Source organism: Pseudoliparis swirei, chromosome 7 (assembly GCF_029220125.1).
Source record: "Pseudoliparis swirei isolate HS2019 ecotype Mariana Trench chromosome 7, NWPU_hadal_v1, whole genome shotgun sequence".
In the NCBI taxonomy this organism is placed as follows: Eukaryota; Metazoa; Chordata; class Actinopteri; order Perciformes; family Liparidae; genus Pseudoliparis; species Pseudoliparis swirei.
In genome coordinates, this window is record NC_079394.1 from 1,601,015 (window position 1) to 1,617,366 (window position 16,352).

The 16,352-nt window shown below is 43.7% G+C and overlaps 1 protein-coding gene across 1 annotated transcript; it reads left to right on the forward strand.

Moving 5' to 3' along the window:
- The first annotated feature begins 1,433 nt into the window (after positions 1–1,433).
- Positions 1,434–14,382, forward strand: LOC130197210 (alpha/beta hydrolase domain-containing protein 17B). Its single transcript, XM_056419769.1, has 4 exons — positions 1,434–1,680; positions 2,543–3,019; positions 11,630–11,809; positions 12,209–14,382. The coding sequence occupies exons 2-4, from the start codon at positions 2,553–2,555 to the stop codon at positions 12,426–12,428; spliced, it is 867 nt and encodes a 288-aa protein (XP_056275744.1). The 5' UTR covers positions 1,434–1,680; positions 2,543–2,552; the 3' UTR covers positions 12,429–14,382.
- Positions 14,383–16,352: the final 1,970 nt, after the last annotated feature.

A 16,352-nucleotide genomic window follows, 5' to 3' on the forward strand; every position in this document is an offset into this window, starting at 1 on the left:
CATAGTTTAGGGGCACAAAAACCGAAAGCTCTCATCTGTATCTTTATGGACACATAAGAACATTAAAAAAGAAAGTAACAGCTTCTTCCCCAGAGCTGTTTCTCTTTTGAACTCTACCCCCTCTGATCCTCATTACACCACTCTATCCTTTATGCCATTTGTTTGCACTCTCAAGTCAATATGCACTGAATATTTGCACTAGTTTAGCCACCCCAGATAGTTTATGTTCATATCTCCACATTATTTAATGTTAATTTCATCTGTCTACTGTTTTGTCTAACTTATTACCAATAGTACCAGGTCAGGCCTTAAGCCGCCCTCTTGTATAGCGCTTTATTTACTATAATCTGTATATACTGTCTTTATTATGATACTTTCTGTTGCACTTCTGGTTGGATGACAAACTGCATTTCGTTGCTGTTTGTACATGTGTAATGACAATAAAGTTTAATCTAATCTAATAATTTTAAAAAAGCAATGGAGGACCTTAGTGATTTGGCTAGCTCTCCACCAACTGCATGGCCCAGTGCAGATTAGAGAGCTGATTGGCTTAGATTTCACACAAACACCACGTGTTGTAGAAAATCCTTATTTTCTGTGTGTCGTAATACTCAACGGTTCATTGTTGACTATTAGTCTCAGGTTTAAACGAGAAATACATATTGTGTGGTTGACAATAATAAAGCTTATTTATATAACACATATCAAAACGAGTAGTAATGTATTTCACAGGCAGACGTTAGACGATTGTTTTAACTGTTTTTAATGTGTTGTACGGCAACCTTGAAAGGCGCCTTATAAAATAAATGTATTATTATTATTACATGCAATTAAGAAAGGATAGCATACAATGCAGGTACACATTTCTACATAAATATATACTTACAAACACATAAATCAGGACGCTGTCTGTAGACTACAAGTAGCCTACAGATTGGAACTAACAGGAAGTCACAGAACCAGTGACTTCCGGTGTAGCATTCGAAGGAAGCGTCCAGGCCTAGTTCAACCCGAGCGACCCTATTGGTGGACTCGTTTCACCAGCCGCGTTTCTATTGGTTTATTGACCTGTCAATCACAAATCCCTCCAATTACACTGAAGGGAATACTGAGCATGGGTGGGAGAGCACAGATTAGAGTACTGTTCACGTTCTTAAAGGACACAGGGGTTTATTATAGGGTATAATTGAAATGTAGGGTTGAGGGTTAATTTTAATTTTAATTTAATTCAATATATTTAATTTTATTTTTGTTTTATTTTGAGGGTAAAGCGTCAACCGACATTAATACTCCAGAAGGTGGCGGTAATGCACCAATCATATGGATGCCACCGCCGTTAAAAAAGAAGCAGAAGAAGAAGAAGAAATCCCTCCTCCCTCGAGCCAGGAAAACAAGCAGAAATATGTTCACGACGGAAAGGAAGCGGTGATGTTTCAGAGGCAAGCGATACTTCCGACAACCGACAGTCTTGAGACGAACACCGTGTTAACGTTCGCACTTTATTTATTGCAGAATATACTGAAACCGTGTGAATGAATATACCTCGTTATCATTCAGGACCATATGGTGAGAACCCCGAGCGGAGAAGAAGAACAGAAACCTGCACCACCCGGACCCGGAGGACGGAGCGTTGGCCAACACCGTCTCCTGAAAGCAAAACGAGCGTCCACCGCCTTCCAGGTCCAGCTTGTGTTCATAATAATAATACTACTAATTCTGCTCTGTAGCATAAAGCACACGCGCATGTCATTGTTATCTCTTCAAACATATTGCTGCCTCCACCATTTTACGGTGAGTCGGTGCGGGGCTCCGTTCGCTGTGTCACAGCATCCTGCTGACACGGCATCCATAGATCACACGCGGCTGCAACTACCGTCCATCAGACATGTTCTCTGCACGAGCAGTTGTTTAGAGAAGCGCACACAGGTGATTCGCGTGTATTGAAGTCACCTGTGTGATGTAGATGTGACCGGTTTACACCTGTATCTTTTGAAAGGTCCAGTGGTTAACTAAAAAAGGTTGAGCATTACAAAATAATTCACTTGAAGGTTGTGGAAAAATGTGGATCAGGAAATGATACACGTGACAATTTCCAAGGCTTTAAGTGTAAACCGTTATTCTATAAAAATGGGAGAACATTTGGAAATCTGTGAAACGCAATATAGGTGTGTGAGCGAGGAAGGGCACACAGTGGAGCCCCCAGGTAGATGGGGAACAAACACTCAATCAGCGTCATCTTTCTTCTCTGCCTGAAGAGAGCTATGCATTCTGGAGAAGTGACTGGACGCCAGCCTGGGTTTAGCCCCCAGTTCCAGTTCCTGCGTTTCCACTTCACAAAGACAAGTATTTATGTTCTTGGAGTGAGCGCCATTCAATCTGCAGGGGATGCAGAGGCTAATTTGTGTTTTCAGTTGTTTAAAAGAGCCCAGCCGCGATTGTTTGGTGTGTTTATATCCATTTTCTCTCTTGTTATATTGTAATTTAATCTACTGATGGAAGTATCCGTTTCAAGTTTAACAATTTGTCGTTCTCCCTGTCGCAGCATCTTGAGGATGAACCACTTATCCCTCAGCGAGATATGTTGCCTGTTCTGCTGTCCGCCGTGCCCCAGCAAGATCGCCTCTAAGCTGGCCTTCCTGCCTCCGGAGCCCACCTACAGCCTCATGTCTGACGACAGCGGCAGCCGCTGGACACTGCACCTCTCCGAGCGCGCCGACTGGCAGTACTCGACCCGCGAGAAGGACGCCATCGAGTGTTTCATGACTAGCACGACAAGAGGGAACCGCATCGCCTGTATGTTTGTCCGCTGCTCCCCCAGTGCTCGATATACTCTATTATTCTCCCATGGCAATGCGGTGGACTTGGGCCAGATGAGCAGCTTCTACATCGGCCTGGGTTCACGGATCAACTGCAACGTCTTCTCCTACGACTACTCGGGTTACGGGGCCAGTTCTGGAAAACCCTCTGAGAAGAACCTGTACGCCGATGTCGACGCCGCCTGGCAGGCTCTGCGCTCACGGTAAGGAGACGTGATGGAGGGGAGATGGGCACACCTGTACACAGATGTTGGAACGGCCTGCAGAAAAAGGATGCATTGTTTCACTAGCAGTCAGGAATTCATTTTATTTCAATTCAGTTTATTCGTAGAGCCCATTTTCACACATTAGAAATCCCCCTCAGTGCTTTACAATCTGTACACATAGACATCCCTGACCTTTGACCTTTGACCTCACATGGGATCAGGAACAACTCCCAAACAACCCTTCAGGGTAAACAAGGTCAGAACCCTTGAGGAGAGAACAGAGGAGGATCCCTCTCCAGGATGGACAGGTGTCATAGATGTCATGTGACCAGAAGGAATCATTACACACACATTAAAACACAGGAACAACACAATGAAGATGACAGAGTGGATGAAGAGTTGGTAGTCGGCATATTCCACCATCCAGACCTCCACGGTCCATCAGATGGAGGTGGAGAGGAGGAGTGGGCGGAGTCTCAGCAGGGGGCGGAGTCTCAGCAGGGCCATGGCGTAGTTGGTAGTCGTGAAGTCAAAAGGACCTCAGGAGAAAGCAGTTAGTAATGTGCAATAGAGAGATGAAGATCCATCCATGCATTGATGGTAGATTAATTGAATAGCATGCAGACCCTAAACTTGATTTCTCACAAGGTGACAAAATAAAACTTTGATGGTAATGTTGATCAAACACTCTTTAGGAGGTGGAGCAAAATCCCAGAAATGGATGAACACTGGCAAAGCGTTGCACACCTTTTTCTTTTTTTAACCTTCAAGCGGAACCATTAAACCTAAGGGGAAAGGGAAGTAACACAACAAACACGAAAATGCTGAACAGTGCTGTTCGTGACAATAGTAAGGGTCATATAAATAACCATCTGGTCGAGTCTTTCTCGTCTGACAGCTTTTGTGAGATGTTGTGAATAACCACAATGCAAAGCTTTCATGGCTTCCTATGGTGTGAATGTCTAAAGCCGTGAGTGAGTAGCAAGGGAAGGGGGACGACGTAAGATGGAAAGAGTCAAAGACATGAAGAGTTGGTGGAGAGATGATTATTGGAGAACGGATTAGAAGAGACGACGTGATGTTTTTATGGGGGGTAACAGGAATGTGTTTTCTATAATTACGCTGGACACATGGAGGTGTGAGTCGGTGCTCTGCTGCGTCGTTCTGCTCTGCAGGCTATAAATAGAAACTGTATTTATTGGTCAATAGCGTATGTAAGTTTTAAATATGCCGTACTTCTTTTTCATGGTAACTGCATTTGTAGTAATTTTGAAACGAGAACCCTTGGACTCTTTGGTTTAATAAGTAATAATAATATTCAGTGTTTAATCTCTGCTCTATTACAGTAAATTAATGTAGTTTAAAATGAATGAGTTACTAAGATACCCTGGTACACTAATTAATTGTTTTCTTCATTTTTTTTACTCACTTTTCATGATGTTCAAAACTGATGAAAAAAAAAACCTGCCGAAAAATATTGTTCACGTTTCCTTAAAATAATTCGACTAACATCTGTCCAGGATCCCAAAGGCTCTCGCACTACAAGCGAGTCTGATTTAGTCCTGAACAACGTTCATCAATTTAACCACGTCTCCTTCACATCCTTCATACCGCGTCTAACCCTCTCGCCTCCTTCGTGTGTCCTTTCATAACACCATCGGCTTTGTACTCCAAGTCTTTGGGACAAGTTAGCCAGGAGAGAGTGCGGTCCCACACACATTCAATACATGCACATATGTTGAGTTGAAATGATTACTTGAGTAATTGGCAATACATATATTGATGGGGCATTTCTCAAACGAGTGTCAAACATTGTCCCATTCCAACATCTCTAAAATTTCACGTGATCTCAAATTAAATATCTTTAGGTTTTGAATGTTGACGGCACCGAGTAAGCACTTTGTAGTCGACCTCTGCGCGTATGTGTATATAACGTATCATATCTTTTCCTCTTTGTTTACATGGATGGGGTGGAAATTAAAGTTCATCCAGTAGCCCTCGATATTTCTGTATTTCCTGCTGGCAGATAAACAAATGACTGAAAGAGGAGATGGGGAACTTTGGCTCACAAAAACTAAATGCAAGGGAGAGAAGAGTCGACCATAAAGATAATAAAAAAATAGGCATCTATTGTGGATGCCACTCCTGTGTGGCACTGCAGGTATTCAACAGTGCTGATGTAGAACACAGGGAGGGCCGCAACACAATGGTGATGTTTCTTTGTTCTTTAGCTGTAAATCTCTCTCGGCATTACTTTTACATGTTACACGACTCTTAGAGAAGTGGCCTTCTGTTATACGTAAATGTATATCAGGAAGCTGACAAGTTAAACTGGAAATTCTTGATGTATAAAAGTTGTGCATACAGGAAATGGGCCACTGCTGTGAATAAGAACCCGCTCTCCTGGCGGCCAGCGCTGCATTACTTCAGAGAGAAAAGCACCTGAGGCTGCTGTCTTCCACTTTAAAAAAAAAAAAGTCGTGCTTTATTATTTTTGTTGTTTCACCAAGGAAACTCCGACACACAATCAAGACCGGTGCGGAAATGTAATCGCCGTCTTTAAAAAGGGCGGAGCCGGTATCGACCCACGTCGATCTCAGTTAATGTATGGCATGTCTTAGTCGGTTAATCAGGGAATAAGGCACTTCAAGATCTGATGAGCTACTTTCTGGAACAAGGACAGAACTCGATATTGAAGAAGCCTCAACTTGCGTGCATACTGCATAAAACTCTTTAAAAGCCAAGTTGCAAGTCTGAACGCCAGCTTGTCGGGACGTTGGAGTAAGAGCACTAAAAACAAACATTCATGCCTGAATGATGTCACAGGGCAAACTCCTTTTCTGTGTGAAGGAAAAGTGGCTTGACTTAATTTTATATAATTATGAAGGATAAGAATAAGCCTAGATGTTAGAATATATATAAATATATTAATAAAGAAATCTATACAGTTGTAAAACTACAAAATAGACCTCAGAAAAGAAATGGACTGACGGACTGTCAAAGGGTTTTAAAAAAAGAGTGATGTGATATGTAGAGGTGTGAATCTCTCGGGCACCTCACGATTTCAGACGGCGACGATTAGATTATTGAATTAATCTTAATGCTTCAACATTTTTCAATCGTTTGACTTTATTTTTGTTCTCACTGACTATCTGCTATTTTTTTAAACGCTGCATTTTTGTAATTATTAATAATTTCAAAAATATACACATTTACTTCCGTTTTTTATTTATTCAATATTGGGCCTGTAGCATCATAATTGTAGTAAAAACATAATTTGACGGAACAAGCTGCCCTTATTCTAAATATAGAATATATGAAATGAATAATATAGTCTTCAAACAAATCCCCTTGTTATTGGAACTAAGTATTCGTCTCTGGTACAAAAATAATTCTTCCTGGACCATGTTCTAAAACTATACATTAATAAACTAAACGTTCACGGTGAGTCTTCTGAGCCGTTTCTCCCACCCGACCAGCTTTCCTCAGTGACGGCATGACGTAGAGACGTTGTGATGGACGCTGCATCTCGGTTTGGATATTAAACATATTAACGTCTGTTGCGTTCCGCGGTGATGGACGGACAGCTCGGTGTCACAGCATCATAACGTTGATTATTGAGTTTTCTGCTTTGAGTCATAAATGTTCAAGACTGAATGGAAGAAAGAATCGATTTCTTTCTTCTTAATATGGCTGATTTAATGGTGCACACGGCATGTGTCTTGATGGGGTGAATATGATTGAAGATCGTGTGCAATATTACCACTAATCTTTTGCCTGTATGCTGTTTGACTAATATTTTAAGCTTAGTGTTGCTAAGACCCCCTCATTCCCTGCGTTATGTGCCTGTTGGGCTCTGCTGTCTGTCTGGGGGTTTGAGGGCGGTGCCGGATGCAGAACTGTCTGTCTGTGATTGAACAAAACAACCTTCTGACCCGCCAAGCACAAATCATCTCGACGTTGTTTATCACAGTAAAAGGCGTCTCTGCGTTGCCTCATTGGTCTGCTTCCTGCAGATCTCTCTTGGATCAGATCATGAGACGTTTCAGTGTCTTTTTCTGATTTTATTTGGCATTTCGAACCAGTTGGGTTGAGTCTTGTTAAATGACATTATATTACATGACATTACATTACATGTCATTTAGCAGACGCTTTTATCCAAAGAGACTTACAATAAGTGAATCAACCAAGAGAACAAACGAAGAACAACAAGAATACAGAAAGTAACATTTCTTCAAGAAAGTAGAACTACAAAAGTACCATAAGTAATACTATGAGTAGTACTATAAGTAATACTATAGGTAAGAGCCATTTCAGTGCCACTGAAGTGTTAATCTGAGTTTTAATCCAGATATAGTCTGAAGATGTGTTTTTAGTCTCCGGTGAAGATGTGGAGACTTCCTGCTGTCAGTGGGGAGCTCGTTCCACCAATCAGGAGCCAGGACAGCAACAGTCTGTTGTGCTTCTGTCGTCTAATCGTTTTCTCCTTTATGATTCGGCAGATGGCAAATGACTCTTCTCCCGAGTGTTGACACGGTCATGTGACCGAGGCCAGCCGCCTGTCGCCTGGCCAACGGGCGAACCTGAAACCGCTCACCGACACTCTCCTCCCGCGCTCCTTTGTTCCGCCACGGTGGATTAGCCACTCCCTTCACCTGAGCAGGGAGGGGATCGGATGATTCAGCAACGTTGGCACCCTCGCACGCCTCCATTATTGTACCAACGATTACGCAGGCTAATAGAACGAGTCGGGTGGACCGTTGGCTGCAGTAGAAAATGTCGAACTGGAGTAGTTGCGTCTCGTGTGGAAGTGGGTCGGTCAACGCCGGTTACAGTGCCGTCTTGACTCTTGTGCAGCTGCAGATCTGCACTACCGTCGCCCTCTTTACCGAATGTGTGAGCAGAAGCCACAGCAGTCCGTCGACAAAGTGCCGAGATGGCAGGATGAGTTGGAGCAGGGGTCCCCAAACCTTCTCCTGTGAGGGCCACATAACTGTCCCCTTCTCTGATGGGGTCAGGGGTCAGTTTGTAACATAAACAGTGTGACGATCTCAGGGTGCCTAAATGTAAACATGTATTGTTTTCCAGAAAGCCACATAACCAAATATTAATAACCCTTTCAGGGATCTTCACAGGGAAAAAAAATCAGGAAATAAATAACATTATAAATTCTCTTACCGAACCTTTTCACCATTATTCCGTTCTATTTGACAGCGGCTAGTCGAGGATTTGCGTGGCCAGACTAAAAAAAAAGAAATTTTATTACAAAAAATACAAATCATAATGCGTCTCTGGTATTGTTCAGGGGGCCGGGCCAAATGTGGAGGCGGGCCTTATCCGGGCTGTAGTTTGGGGCCCACTGGGTTAGAGCTTTAGACTGACCTTGTTGTAAAGCAGCAGGTCATAGGTTGAACTATTGCATTATTCATTGTCCCTGAGCAAAGCACTCCGACAGGCACACGGTTTGTGAGGCGTAAAGGCGTCACGTTGGATTTGGGGAAAGCCTTTCTGCAGCGTGCCATGTCCCTTCACCTGGTGACTCAGCTGGTTTTGTGTGGTGACTCTTTTATGTGCCTCAGGATTGGCCAGGCGTTACTGGGACTCTGTGATGAAGGAGCAGCTGTTGATAACAGTAAACAAACAACAGGACTGACACCCAACCTGAATCTGTGACCTGGCCACGCCTCGGTTTTGATTGGCAACGAGCAAAGCTGATCATCTCCCATATTACTCGGCACCTTCTATTACTTGTCAAGTTTCCTTTTTAGGATTTGGGTTTGATGTTGCTGAAAGTCTTCATGTTATTACCCACTAAACATAGTGTAGCCTGTCGCTACAGCTGAGCTTATTAACCCTGCCCTGCAACATAAAACGTACATTTCTAAATCATGCGACGCGTCCCAATCGGAAACATCAGAAAGTCCTTTTTGACATTTGGAAAAAAAGACTTGAGATTTTGACCTCCTCACTCGCTATCGCTCACCTCCTTGACTCGGTAACAACATTTTGAATAATTGAGATGAGCTTTCAGGAGAATAATTGTGTATATTATCATCAGCACACCTTGAGTTATTGGTGCTGTTTACGTCACAACACCCAACAGTCTTTCCCACCCCACGGCAGCACTTTCACCACTATTTATAATCGGGGAAGACCAGCTGACACAACGGTAAACTGCTTATTCAATTCAGTTTATTTGTGTAGCCCATTTTCACAAATTACTAATTTGTCTCAGAGTACAATCTGTACATGTAGAAATCCCTGACCTTTGACCTCACATCGGATCAGGAACAACTCCCAAACAACCCTTCAGGGTAAAAGGTCAGAACCCTTGAGGAGAGAACAGAGGAGGATCCCTCTCCAGGATGGACAGGTGTCATAGATGTCATGTGACCAGAAGGAATCATTACACACACATTAAAACACAGGAACAACACAATGAATACGACAGAGTGGATGAAGAGTTGGTAGTCGGCATATTCCACCATCCAGACCTCCACGCTCCATCAGGCAGAGGTAGAGAGGAGGAGTGGGCGGAGTCTCAACAGGGGGCGGAGTCTCAACAGGGCCATGTCATAGCTGATAGTAGGAATATTCCACGATCCAGACCTCCACCATCCATCAGGCAGATGGATCTATGACGTGAAGTCAAAAGGACTCCGGGGAGGAAGCAGAGTTATTAATGTGCAATAGAGGAGAGGAGAGAGGAGCTCAGTGTCTCCTAAGCGTCCATAAGGAGAGAGGAGCTCAGTGTATCCTAAGCGTCCTTAAGGAGAGAGGAGAGAGGAGCTCAGTGTATCCTAAGTGTCTTTAAGGAGAGAGGAGAGAGGAGCTCAGTGTATCCTAAGCGTCCATAAGGAGAGAGGAGCTCAGTGTATCCTAAGCGTCCATAAGGAGAGGAGCTCAGTGTATCCTAAGCGTCCTTAAGGAGAGAGGAGCTCAGTGTATCCTAAGCGTCCATAAGGAGAGAGGAGAGAGGAGCTCAGTGTATCCTAAGCGTCCTTAAGGAGAGAGGAGAGAGGAGCTCAGTGTCTCCTAAGCGTCCATAAGGAGAGAGGAGAGGAGCTCAGTGTCTCCTAAGCGTCCTTAAGGAGAGAGGCGAGAGGAGCTCAGTGTCTCCTAAGCGTCCATAAGGAGAGAGGAGAGAGGAGCTCAGTGTCTCCTAAGCGTCCATAAGGAGAGAGGAGAGAGGAGCTCAGTGTCTCCTAAGCGTCCATAAGGAGAGAGGAGAGAGGAGCTCAGTGTCTCCTAAGCGTCCCCCTCAGCCTCTAGCAGCATCTCTAGGTCTGGACCAGGTGAGCCTGATTCAGCCCTCACTATAAGATCTTATATACTCCTTCAAATGACTGTATGTTGATGTGCGGCTACATTACTGCTGATGGTTCCTTTGCAAACGTTGTATTAGACTTGTGTTGTGGCGCTCCTAATTATAATAATCCGTCGCAGCTGTGTGGCGTCGGCCTGTGGTGTTGATCGCTGTGTACGGCACAGACTGTACCGTTAAGCCTGTAATGTTCGTGTTTCTAATTGTCCTCACAAAGTCGAGCGGTGCTTTCTGTCGTGCTGCTTTGTGCTCGGCACAGACAGCGATGCCGTGTTCTCAGACACGGTTTCAGGTCGTCAGCTGACTGGCCGCTCGTTGGAGCGGGTCACACTCCCCATAATCGGCTGTGGAATGTCTTCCCCTCGGTTCGTTTCCCTCCCTTCGCCCTCGATCCAGGAACCGTGTCTTTCAGCTGCCTTTCTTTTTGTTTTGCTCTTGTGCCCCCTCCTTCCCTCTGAAGCACGAGACTACAGCTGCTTTGATAACAGCCACTTAGCCGTGGCTGTTTGCCATCACGCTGTGCTCATTTAAGGAGGCAGTATAATCACTGAGTCACTATTGGGTGACGTTGCAGCCTATAATAGAGTAGGAGTAAGTCTCAGTCGCCACACAGGTGTGTAGCATGCAAACAAACATCCTAACCCAACACAAGCAAACTCTAAAATCGTGCTTACAAACAGTTAGCCGTTTACCTTGAAAAACACAAATAAATAAGGTAGATTCCACTTTACAATATCGGCCAGATAAGCTGCTTTTTATTATCAACACAATGCCCAACTGGATGTCTGCCAGTGGAATAACTCAGAAGATTTACCTGCATATTCAATTCAGTTCATTTGTATAGCCCATTTTCACAAATTAGAAATTCCCCTCAGAGTGCTTTACAATCTGTACACATAGACATCCCTGACCTTTGACCTTTGACCTCACATGGGATCAGGAACAACTCCCAAACAACCCTTCAGGGTAAAAGGTCAGAACCCTTGAGGAGAGAACAGAGGAGGATCTCTCTCCAGGATGGACAGGTGTAATAGATGTCATGTGACCAGAAGGAATCATTACACACTAATTAAAACACAGGAACAACACAATGAAGACGACAGAGTGGCTGAAGAGTTGGTAGTCGGCATATTCCACCATCCAGACCTCCACGGTCCATCAAGCAGATGGGATCTATGACGTCTTTGAGACGTGAAGTCAAAAGGACTTATGTCTTGCTACTCGTAAATATTCTGAACATGATCAGCGAAGTGAAGTACAGATGTTCTGTGTCCTTTCTGCAGCTATGGCATCCGCCCGGAGAACGTGATCGTGTACGGCCAGAGCATCGGCACCGTGCCCTCTGTGGACCTGGCCTCCCGCTATGAGAGCGCTGCAGTCATCCTCCACTCCCCGCTCACCTCTGGGATGAGAGTGGCCTTCCCCGACACCAAGAAGACCTACTGCTGTGACGCCTTTCCAAAGTGAGTGCACTGTGTGAGACAGACGGCTCCTGTGAAAGCCAGACCAAGTGTATCGCAGAAAACCACAGACAGGCACACATTCTCCATGCACAGCTATTGGAATCAAAAACTTGGATTTTCATAAATAAACACTCAGACAAGCTCGCAAACATTGGCGTATGCATTTAGATGCCTCTGTTTGTCTTATTATTGTCATTAGTGCTTCAAATATATGTTCAACAGCTCCCTCTGGTGGTCACTTAGTGAACTAGATCTGCCTCTTTTCCTCTTTTTGGTGATGAAATAAAAGCAGTTTAATTTCTAATTCCAAGAGCTCAACCCAGGTTTACTTTGTTTGCATCATATCTGTCCTCCTTACCTCTCGTGCTAACTGCATCTGCTTACTTTCTTACTCTAAAGCATCGACAAGATTTCCAAGGTGACGTCGCCCGTACTGGTGATCCACGGCACGGAGGACGAGGTCATCGACTTCTCCCACGGCCTGGCGCTGTACGAACGCTGCCAGCGCCCCGTGGAGCCGCTCTGGGTGGAGGGGGCCGGACACAACGACGTAGAGCTCTATGGACAGTATCTGGAGAGACTCAAACAGTTTGTTGCACATGAACTGGTCAACTTGTAGAGGAGCTGGGGAAAAGAGAGAAGAAGAGAGTTGGGGGATGGAGAAGGGGCACAACTTCCCCCCTTTTTGTGTGTGAAGAGATGCAGGTGAAAGTGTTTTTGTGTCTGCAGTGCTGACGTTTTGGTGGCAGTCTCTTCTCAATATTGAGCAGCTCTTCCCGTGTGGGCTGCAGCGTGTCTGCAGGTACCGTCAGCTTCACACACACACACACACACACACACACACAGTGTGCGCGTGCGCCTTGGTCCACTTTTCTTAAAAGAGAGGTTCTTGAGGCTTTCAAGGTTCTGAATCGCAGCATTGCTGCAAACTGAAGTGAACCAGACTCTCTCTCTCTCATCCAAATTGACTCCATCTGACTTTAAAGCCAGGTTCAGTCACCTTGAGTTTCTTTTTTTGGATTACTTTATTATATATATTTTTTGTATTATACATGGTAATTTGCATGTATCAGCTGTCACTCAAGAACCGTACAAGACAAACTGATACTATCTATCTGGACCAGTGGTGCCAAATACTTAGTATAGTATATAGCAGCGAGACTTGATAGATTAAGAATCGTCTCTGACGCTCCGTAAGCTGTACCCAGTCTCTACTTCTCCGTTTAGTCTGAAACAAAGTGGTTTCATGCCATTCTAGAGTCAAGAATACGATCAAGACGGACTCGGTCTGCAGCTCGTGGAGTTCGTATTGACCAATGAGTTGCTTCCTCACTCTTTCTTTGGAAGGTTCTTACTTCGCGTTATCCTCTGAGGGATCACTATGCTGTCGTGGATGAGCTGGATGTTGTTGGAATAAATAAAAAAAATACATGTTTAATGGACAAAATATCTGACACCATTTGGAAATGACAAAGTATTCGCCTTGATAAAGTAACTATTATGAAAACCAGCTTTGAGCTTTTGTCCGTCCCCAAGTTATATAATGTACAGATCTCTCTTGTGTACCAATATCCGATCTTTCTAGAACCTTTTTTTGATAACTATGTTGACTACTGTGACAGCAGCCAATAGTCTGTGCTCTAAAGACGTAAACCACTAATGCCAATGGGGACTGAGCGGTGACGTCTCGACGCAGCTGCTGTTGATTCCTCTTCAGTTTGGGAAGTTGTTTAACATGAAATGTGTTGTGTTTCAAATGAGAAGAGCTTAAAACGAATGGAAAAGGCTTCTCCCAGCCCGAGTGGCTCGGCGTTTAAGCCCTCCAGAACGACAGTGTTTACTTTTTGTCTTCATCTCGTCTGCATGGTATTTCTGGATCCATCTCTCTGTTAATTTGCCTTATTTGAATGCGTAGTGAACCAGCTGATGACTCACCGAGGCCCTGAACAGCAGACGTTAACGTGCTACTGCATGCCATGGATCGTTTAGATGTCTGTCGTTTTGGATTTTTATAACAAACTCAGAATTGCATTATAAATCTCTAATGAGTCATTTTTATTCTGGGTGTTTTTGATGCCCGTGTTCACAAAAGTGGTCAAATACTGGTGAGACAATTAACCAATACGTCAATGGGTGCTACTGTAAACCTTCAGATCTGATTACTGACAGGCTGAGAGGACGCGAGATGTTTGTGACCAGGATCCAGACGAGGACTGGTGACCGTTGTCTGTCAGGTGATGGTTATGAAAACGTCTTTTCACAACTAATTTGTCCTTTAAACAAGATTATGCTTTCTTTTATTTTCACTTTGTAAATAATATTTTGACTTTCTTTTTTCTTTGTCCTCATTTTACTTCGCTCACTCTTTATGACAACTGTTGGAACACGGTAGACCATAACTTTTGCTCTCGGCTGATCTTTGTACAGGTCACTTTGACTAATATCATCTGATTTCCATTCATTTTGTATATCATATTTAAATACAGAAGGAACGTATATGTAATAACAATGTTAATAAAGTAATTCTAACACGGATTGAGCAAATAAAATGGTATTTGCGAAGCAACCCAGTCTGTGACTGAACTGTTTATTTTTGGGGGAAAGGTTTGATTTATTTATATATATAATTATTATTTTTATTCCAGACTCATGGGTCCATAAAACAACAAACACAAATACAACAACAATATATACAATACAATACGAGGACACGGGTCCAACCATTGCAGCCAAAAGGTCACTCGGGATTTAAAAAAACATACAAACACTTGTTCCATTGCTTCCAGAAACAAGACAATTTATGTTTCTTGATTCCAGGTCTTTCGATGAGTCTCATCCAGGACAACAAGTTCTCTTCTATAAAATAAAGATGGTACATTGCAGTACGATGAGGTCAGAGGTGATGGAGCTCAGGACCGGAGACAAAGAGAATGCAGAGATGTCTTTTGGCTCCAAAGCAGGTTGATATTTACTGTTGATAACTCACTCGGCACTACCTCCATCAGGATTATGGGCGTGGCATTTTTACCAGACCATATCGCAGGGAATAGGCCTACTATGTGTTTGGGGTCTTGTGCTTTCAGGGAACTTAATTTTCTCTGGTCTTCAAATGTGTAAATGCTGGTTTTCATTCTGTGTGAAAGTCCTAACTTTGAATTGTGATCCTCTAAAGGAGATGGACACATTATGAAAAACCTGCACAATGTAATGACATCCAACACACCACTGTGACTGTCGTTGAGAAGACTAAACCCTCTTTGTTTAGGTTGTATAGTTCAACCAAGTGTGTTGGTTCTGCTTGTGATTCTGGGGCACAATTAATTTTTTTCCCGCCTCCGATTTGAAGCGATGATGTAACTAGAACATATGAACTTGATAATGCTTTAGGCCAAGAGGGCAACTCTGATGCTTAGACTAGGGGACAGTAACGGTGTGTGGGTGACGAGACCATTGGAAGATGAGCGAGGTTATGGGAAAAGGATGTGGCGGTAACCCTGTCACGTGACTGCAATGAAAAGGAGACGTGTGAAAGTCACGTGAGTTGTGCAAACTCTTCCTGTATCTGTTCTCTGCGTTTACCCATTTTAAAATGCATCATTTGAAGCATCGAGATAAGAGGTTTTGTGCACTGGGAGGTTAAAGAGTATTTGGTGTTGTATACCAGCAGGCGGCATTGTGGCCAGGGTCTAAGCCCCTCCCCTTACGTCATGCTCCTGGTGACGCATTCAAAGACTCATCGGAAAGCCCGATGTTTCATCAAGTCCAAAGATGGTGATCTGACCCAATTTTAGATACCGCAGGTTGGGAATAGACACGTTAATTGTTGCTTTATCAAATGAATAAACTGCTATTTTGTGCTTCAACTGCAAACAATACAAGCATGCTCATGTTGGGATATACTTTCTGCTTTCACACTTTACTTTACATTACTTTACTGATCATTACATTACTTTACTGATCATTTCACAGATGTGTTCCCGTTGAGGGGCCAGCCAGGTAACTAGGGTAACACTCGTTCACTGCAGCAGAGGTTAATCACTGTCAATTTATCAAAAAAGATGTGCTAAAATAACCCTTATGCTCCATACTAGAATATGTTCACAGGTTATTTATAGACTGTTTAGTACTGCTGGTGATTCAAGATTCAAGATTCAAGATGTTTTATTTGTCACATACACACACAGGGTGTGCAGTGAAATGAAAGTGGCAATGCTCAGCAGGAATGTGCAAGGGCAACAAGTACACACTATTTACAAATAAAAAACAACACAATATTTACAGTAAGTGTGTGTGTGTGTGTGTGTGTGTGTGTGTGTGTGTGTGTGTGTGTGTGCCTAAGAGGGGCAGTTGTGTGGGTCTATGTGGGGGTCCTGGTGAGGTCGGAGTTCACAGTCCTGATGGCCTGAGGAAAGAAACTCCGTCTCAGTCTCTCTGTTCTTGCAGCGTGACTACGGAGGCGCCTGCCTGACCGCAGCAGCTGAAACAGTCTGTTGTTGGGGTGGTGAGGATCCTTCATGATCCTGCCGGCTCTGGTTCTGCACCT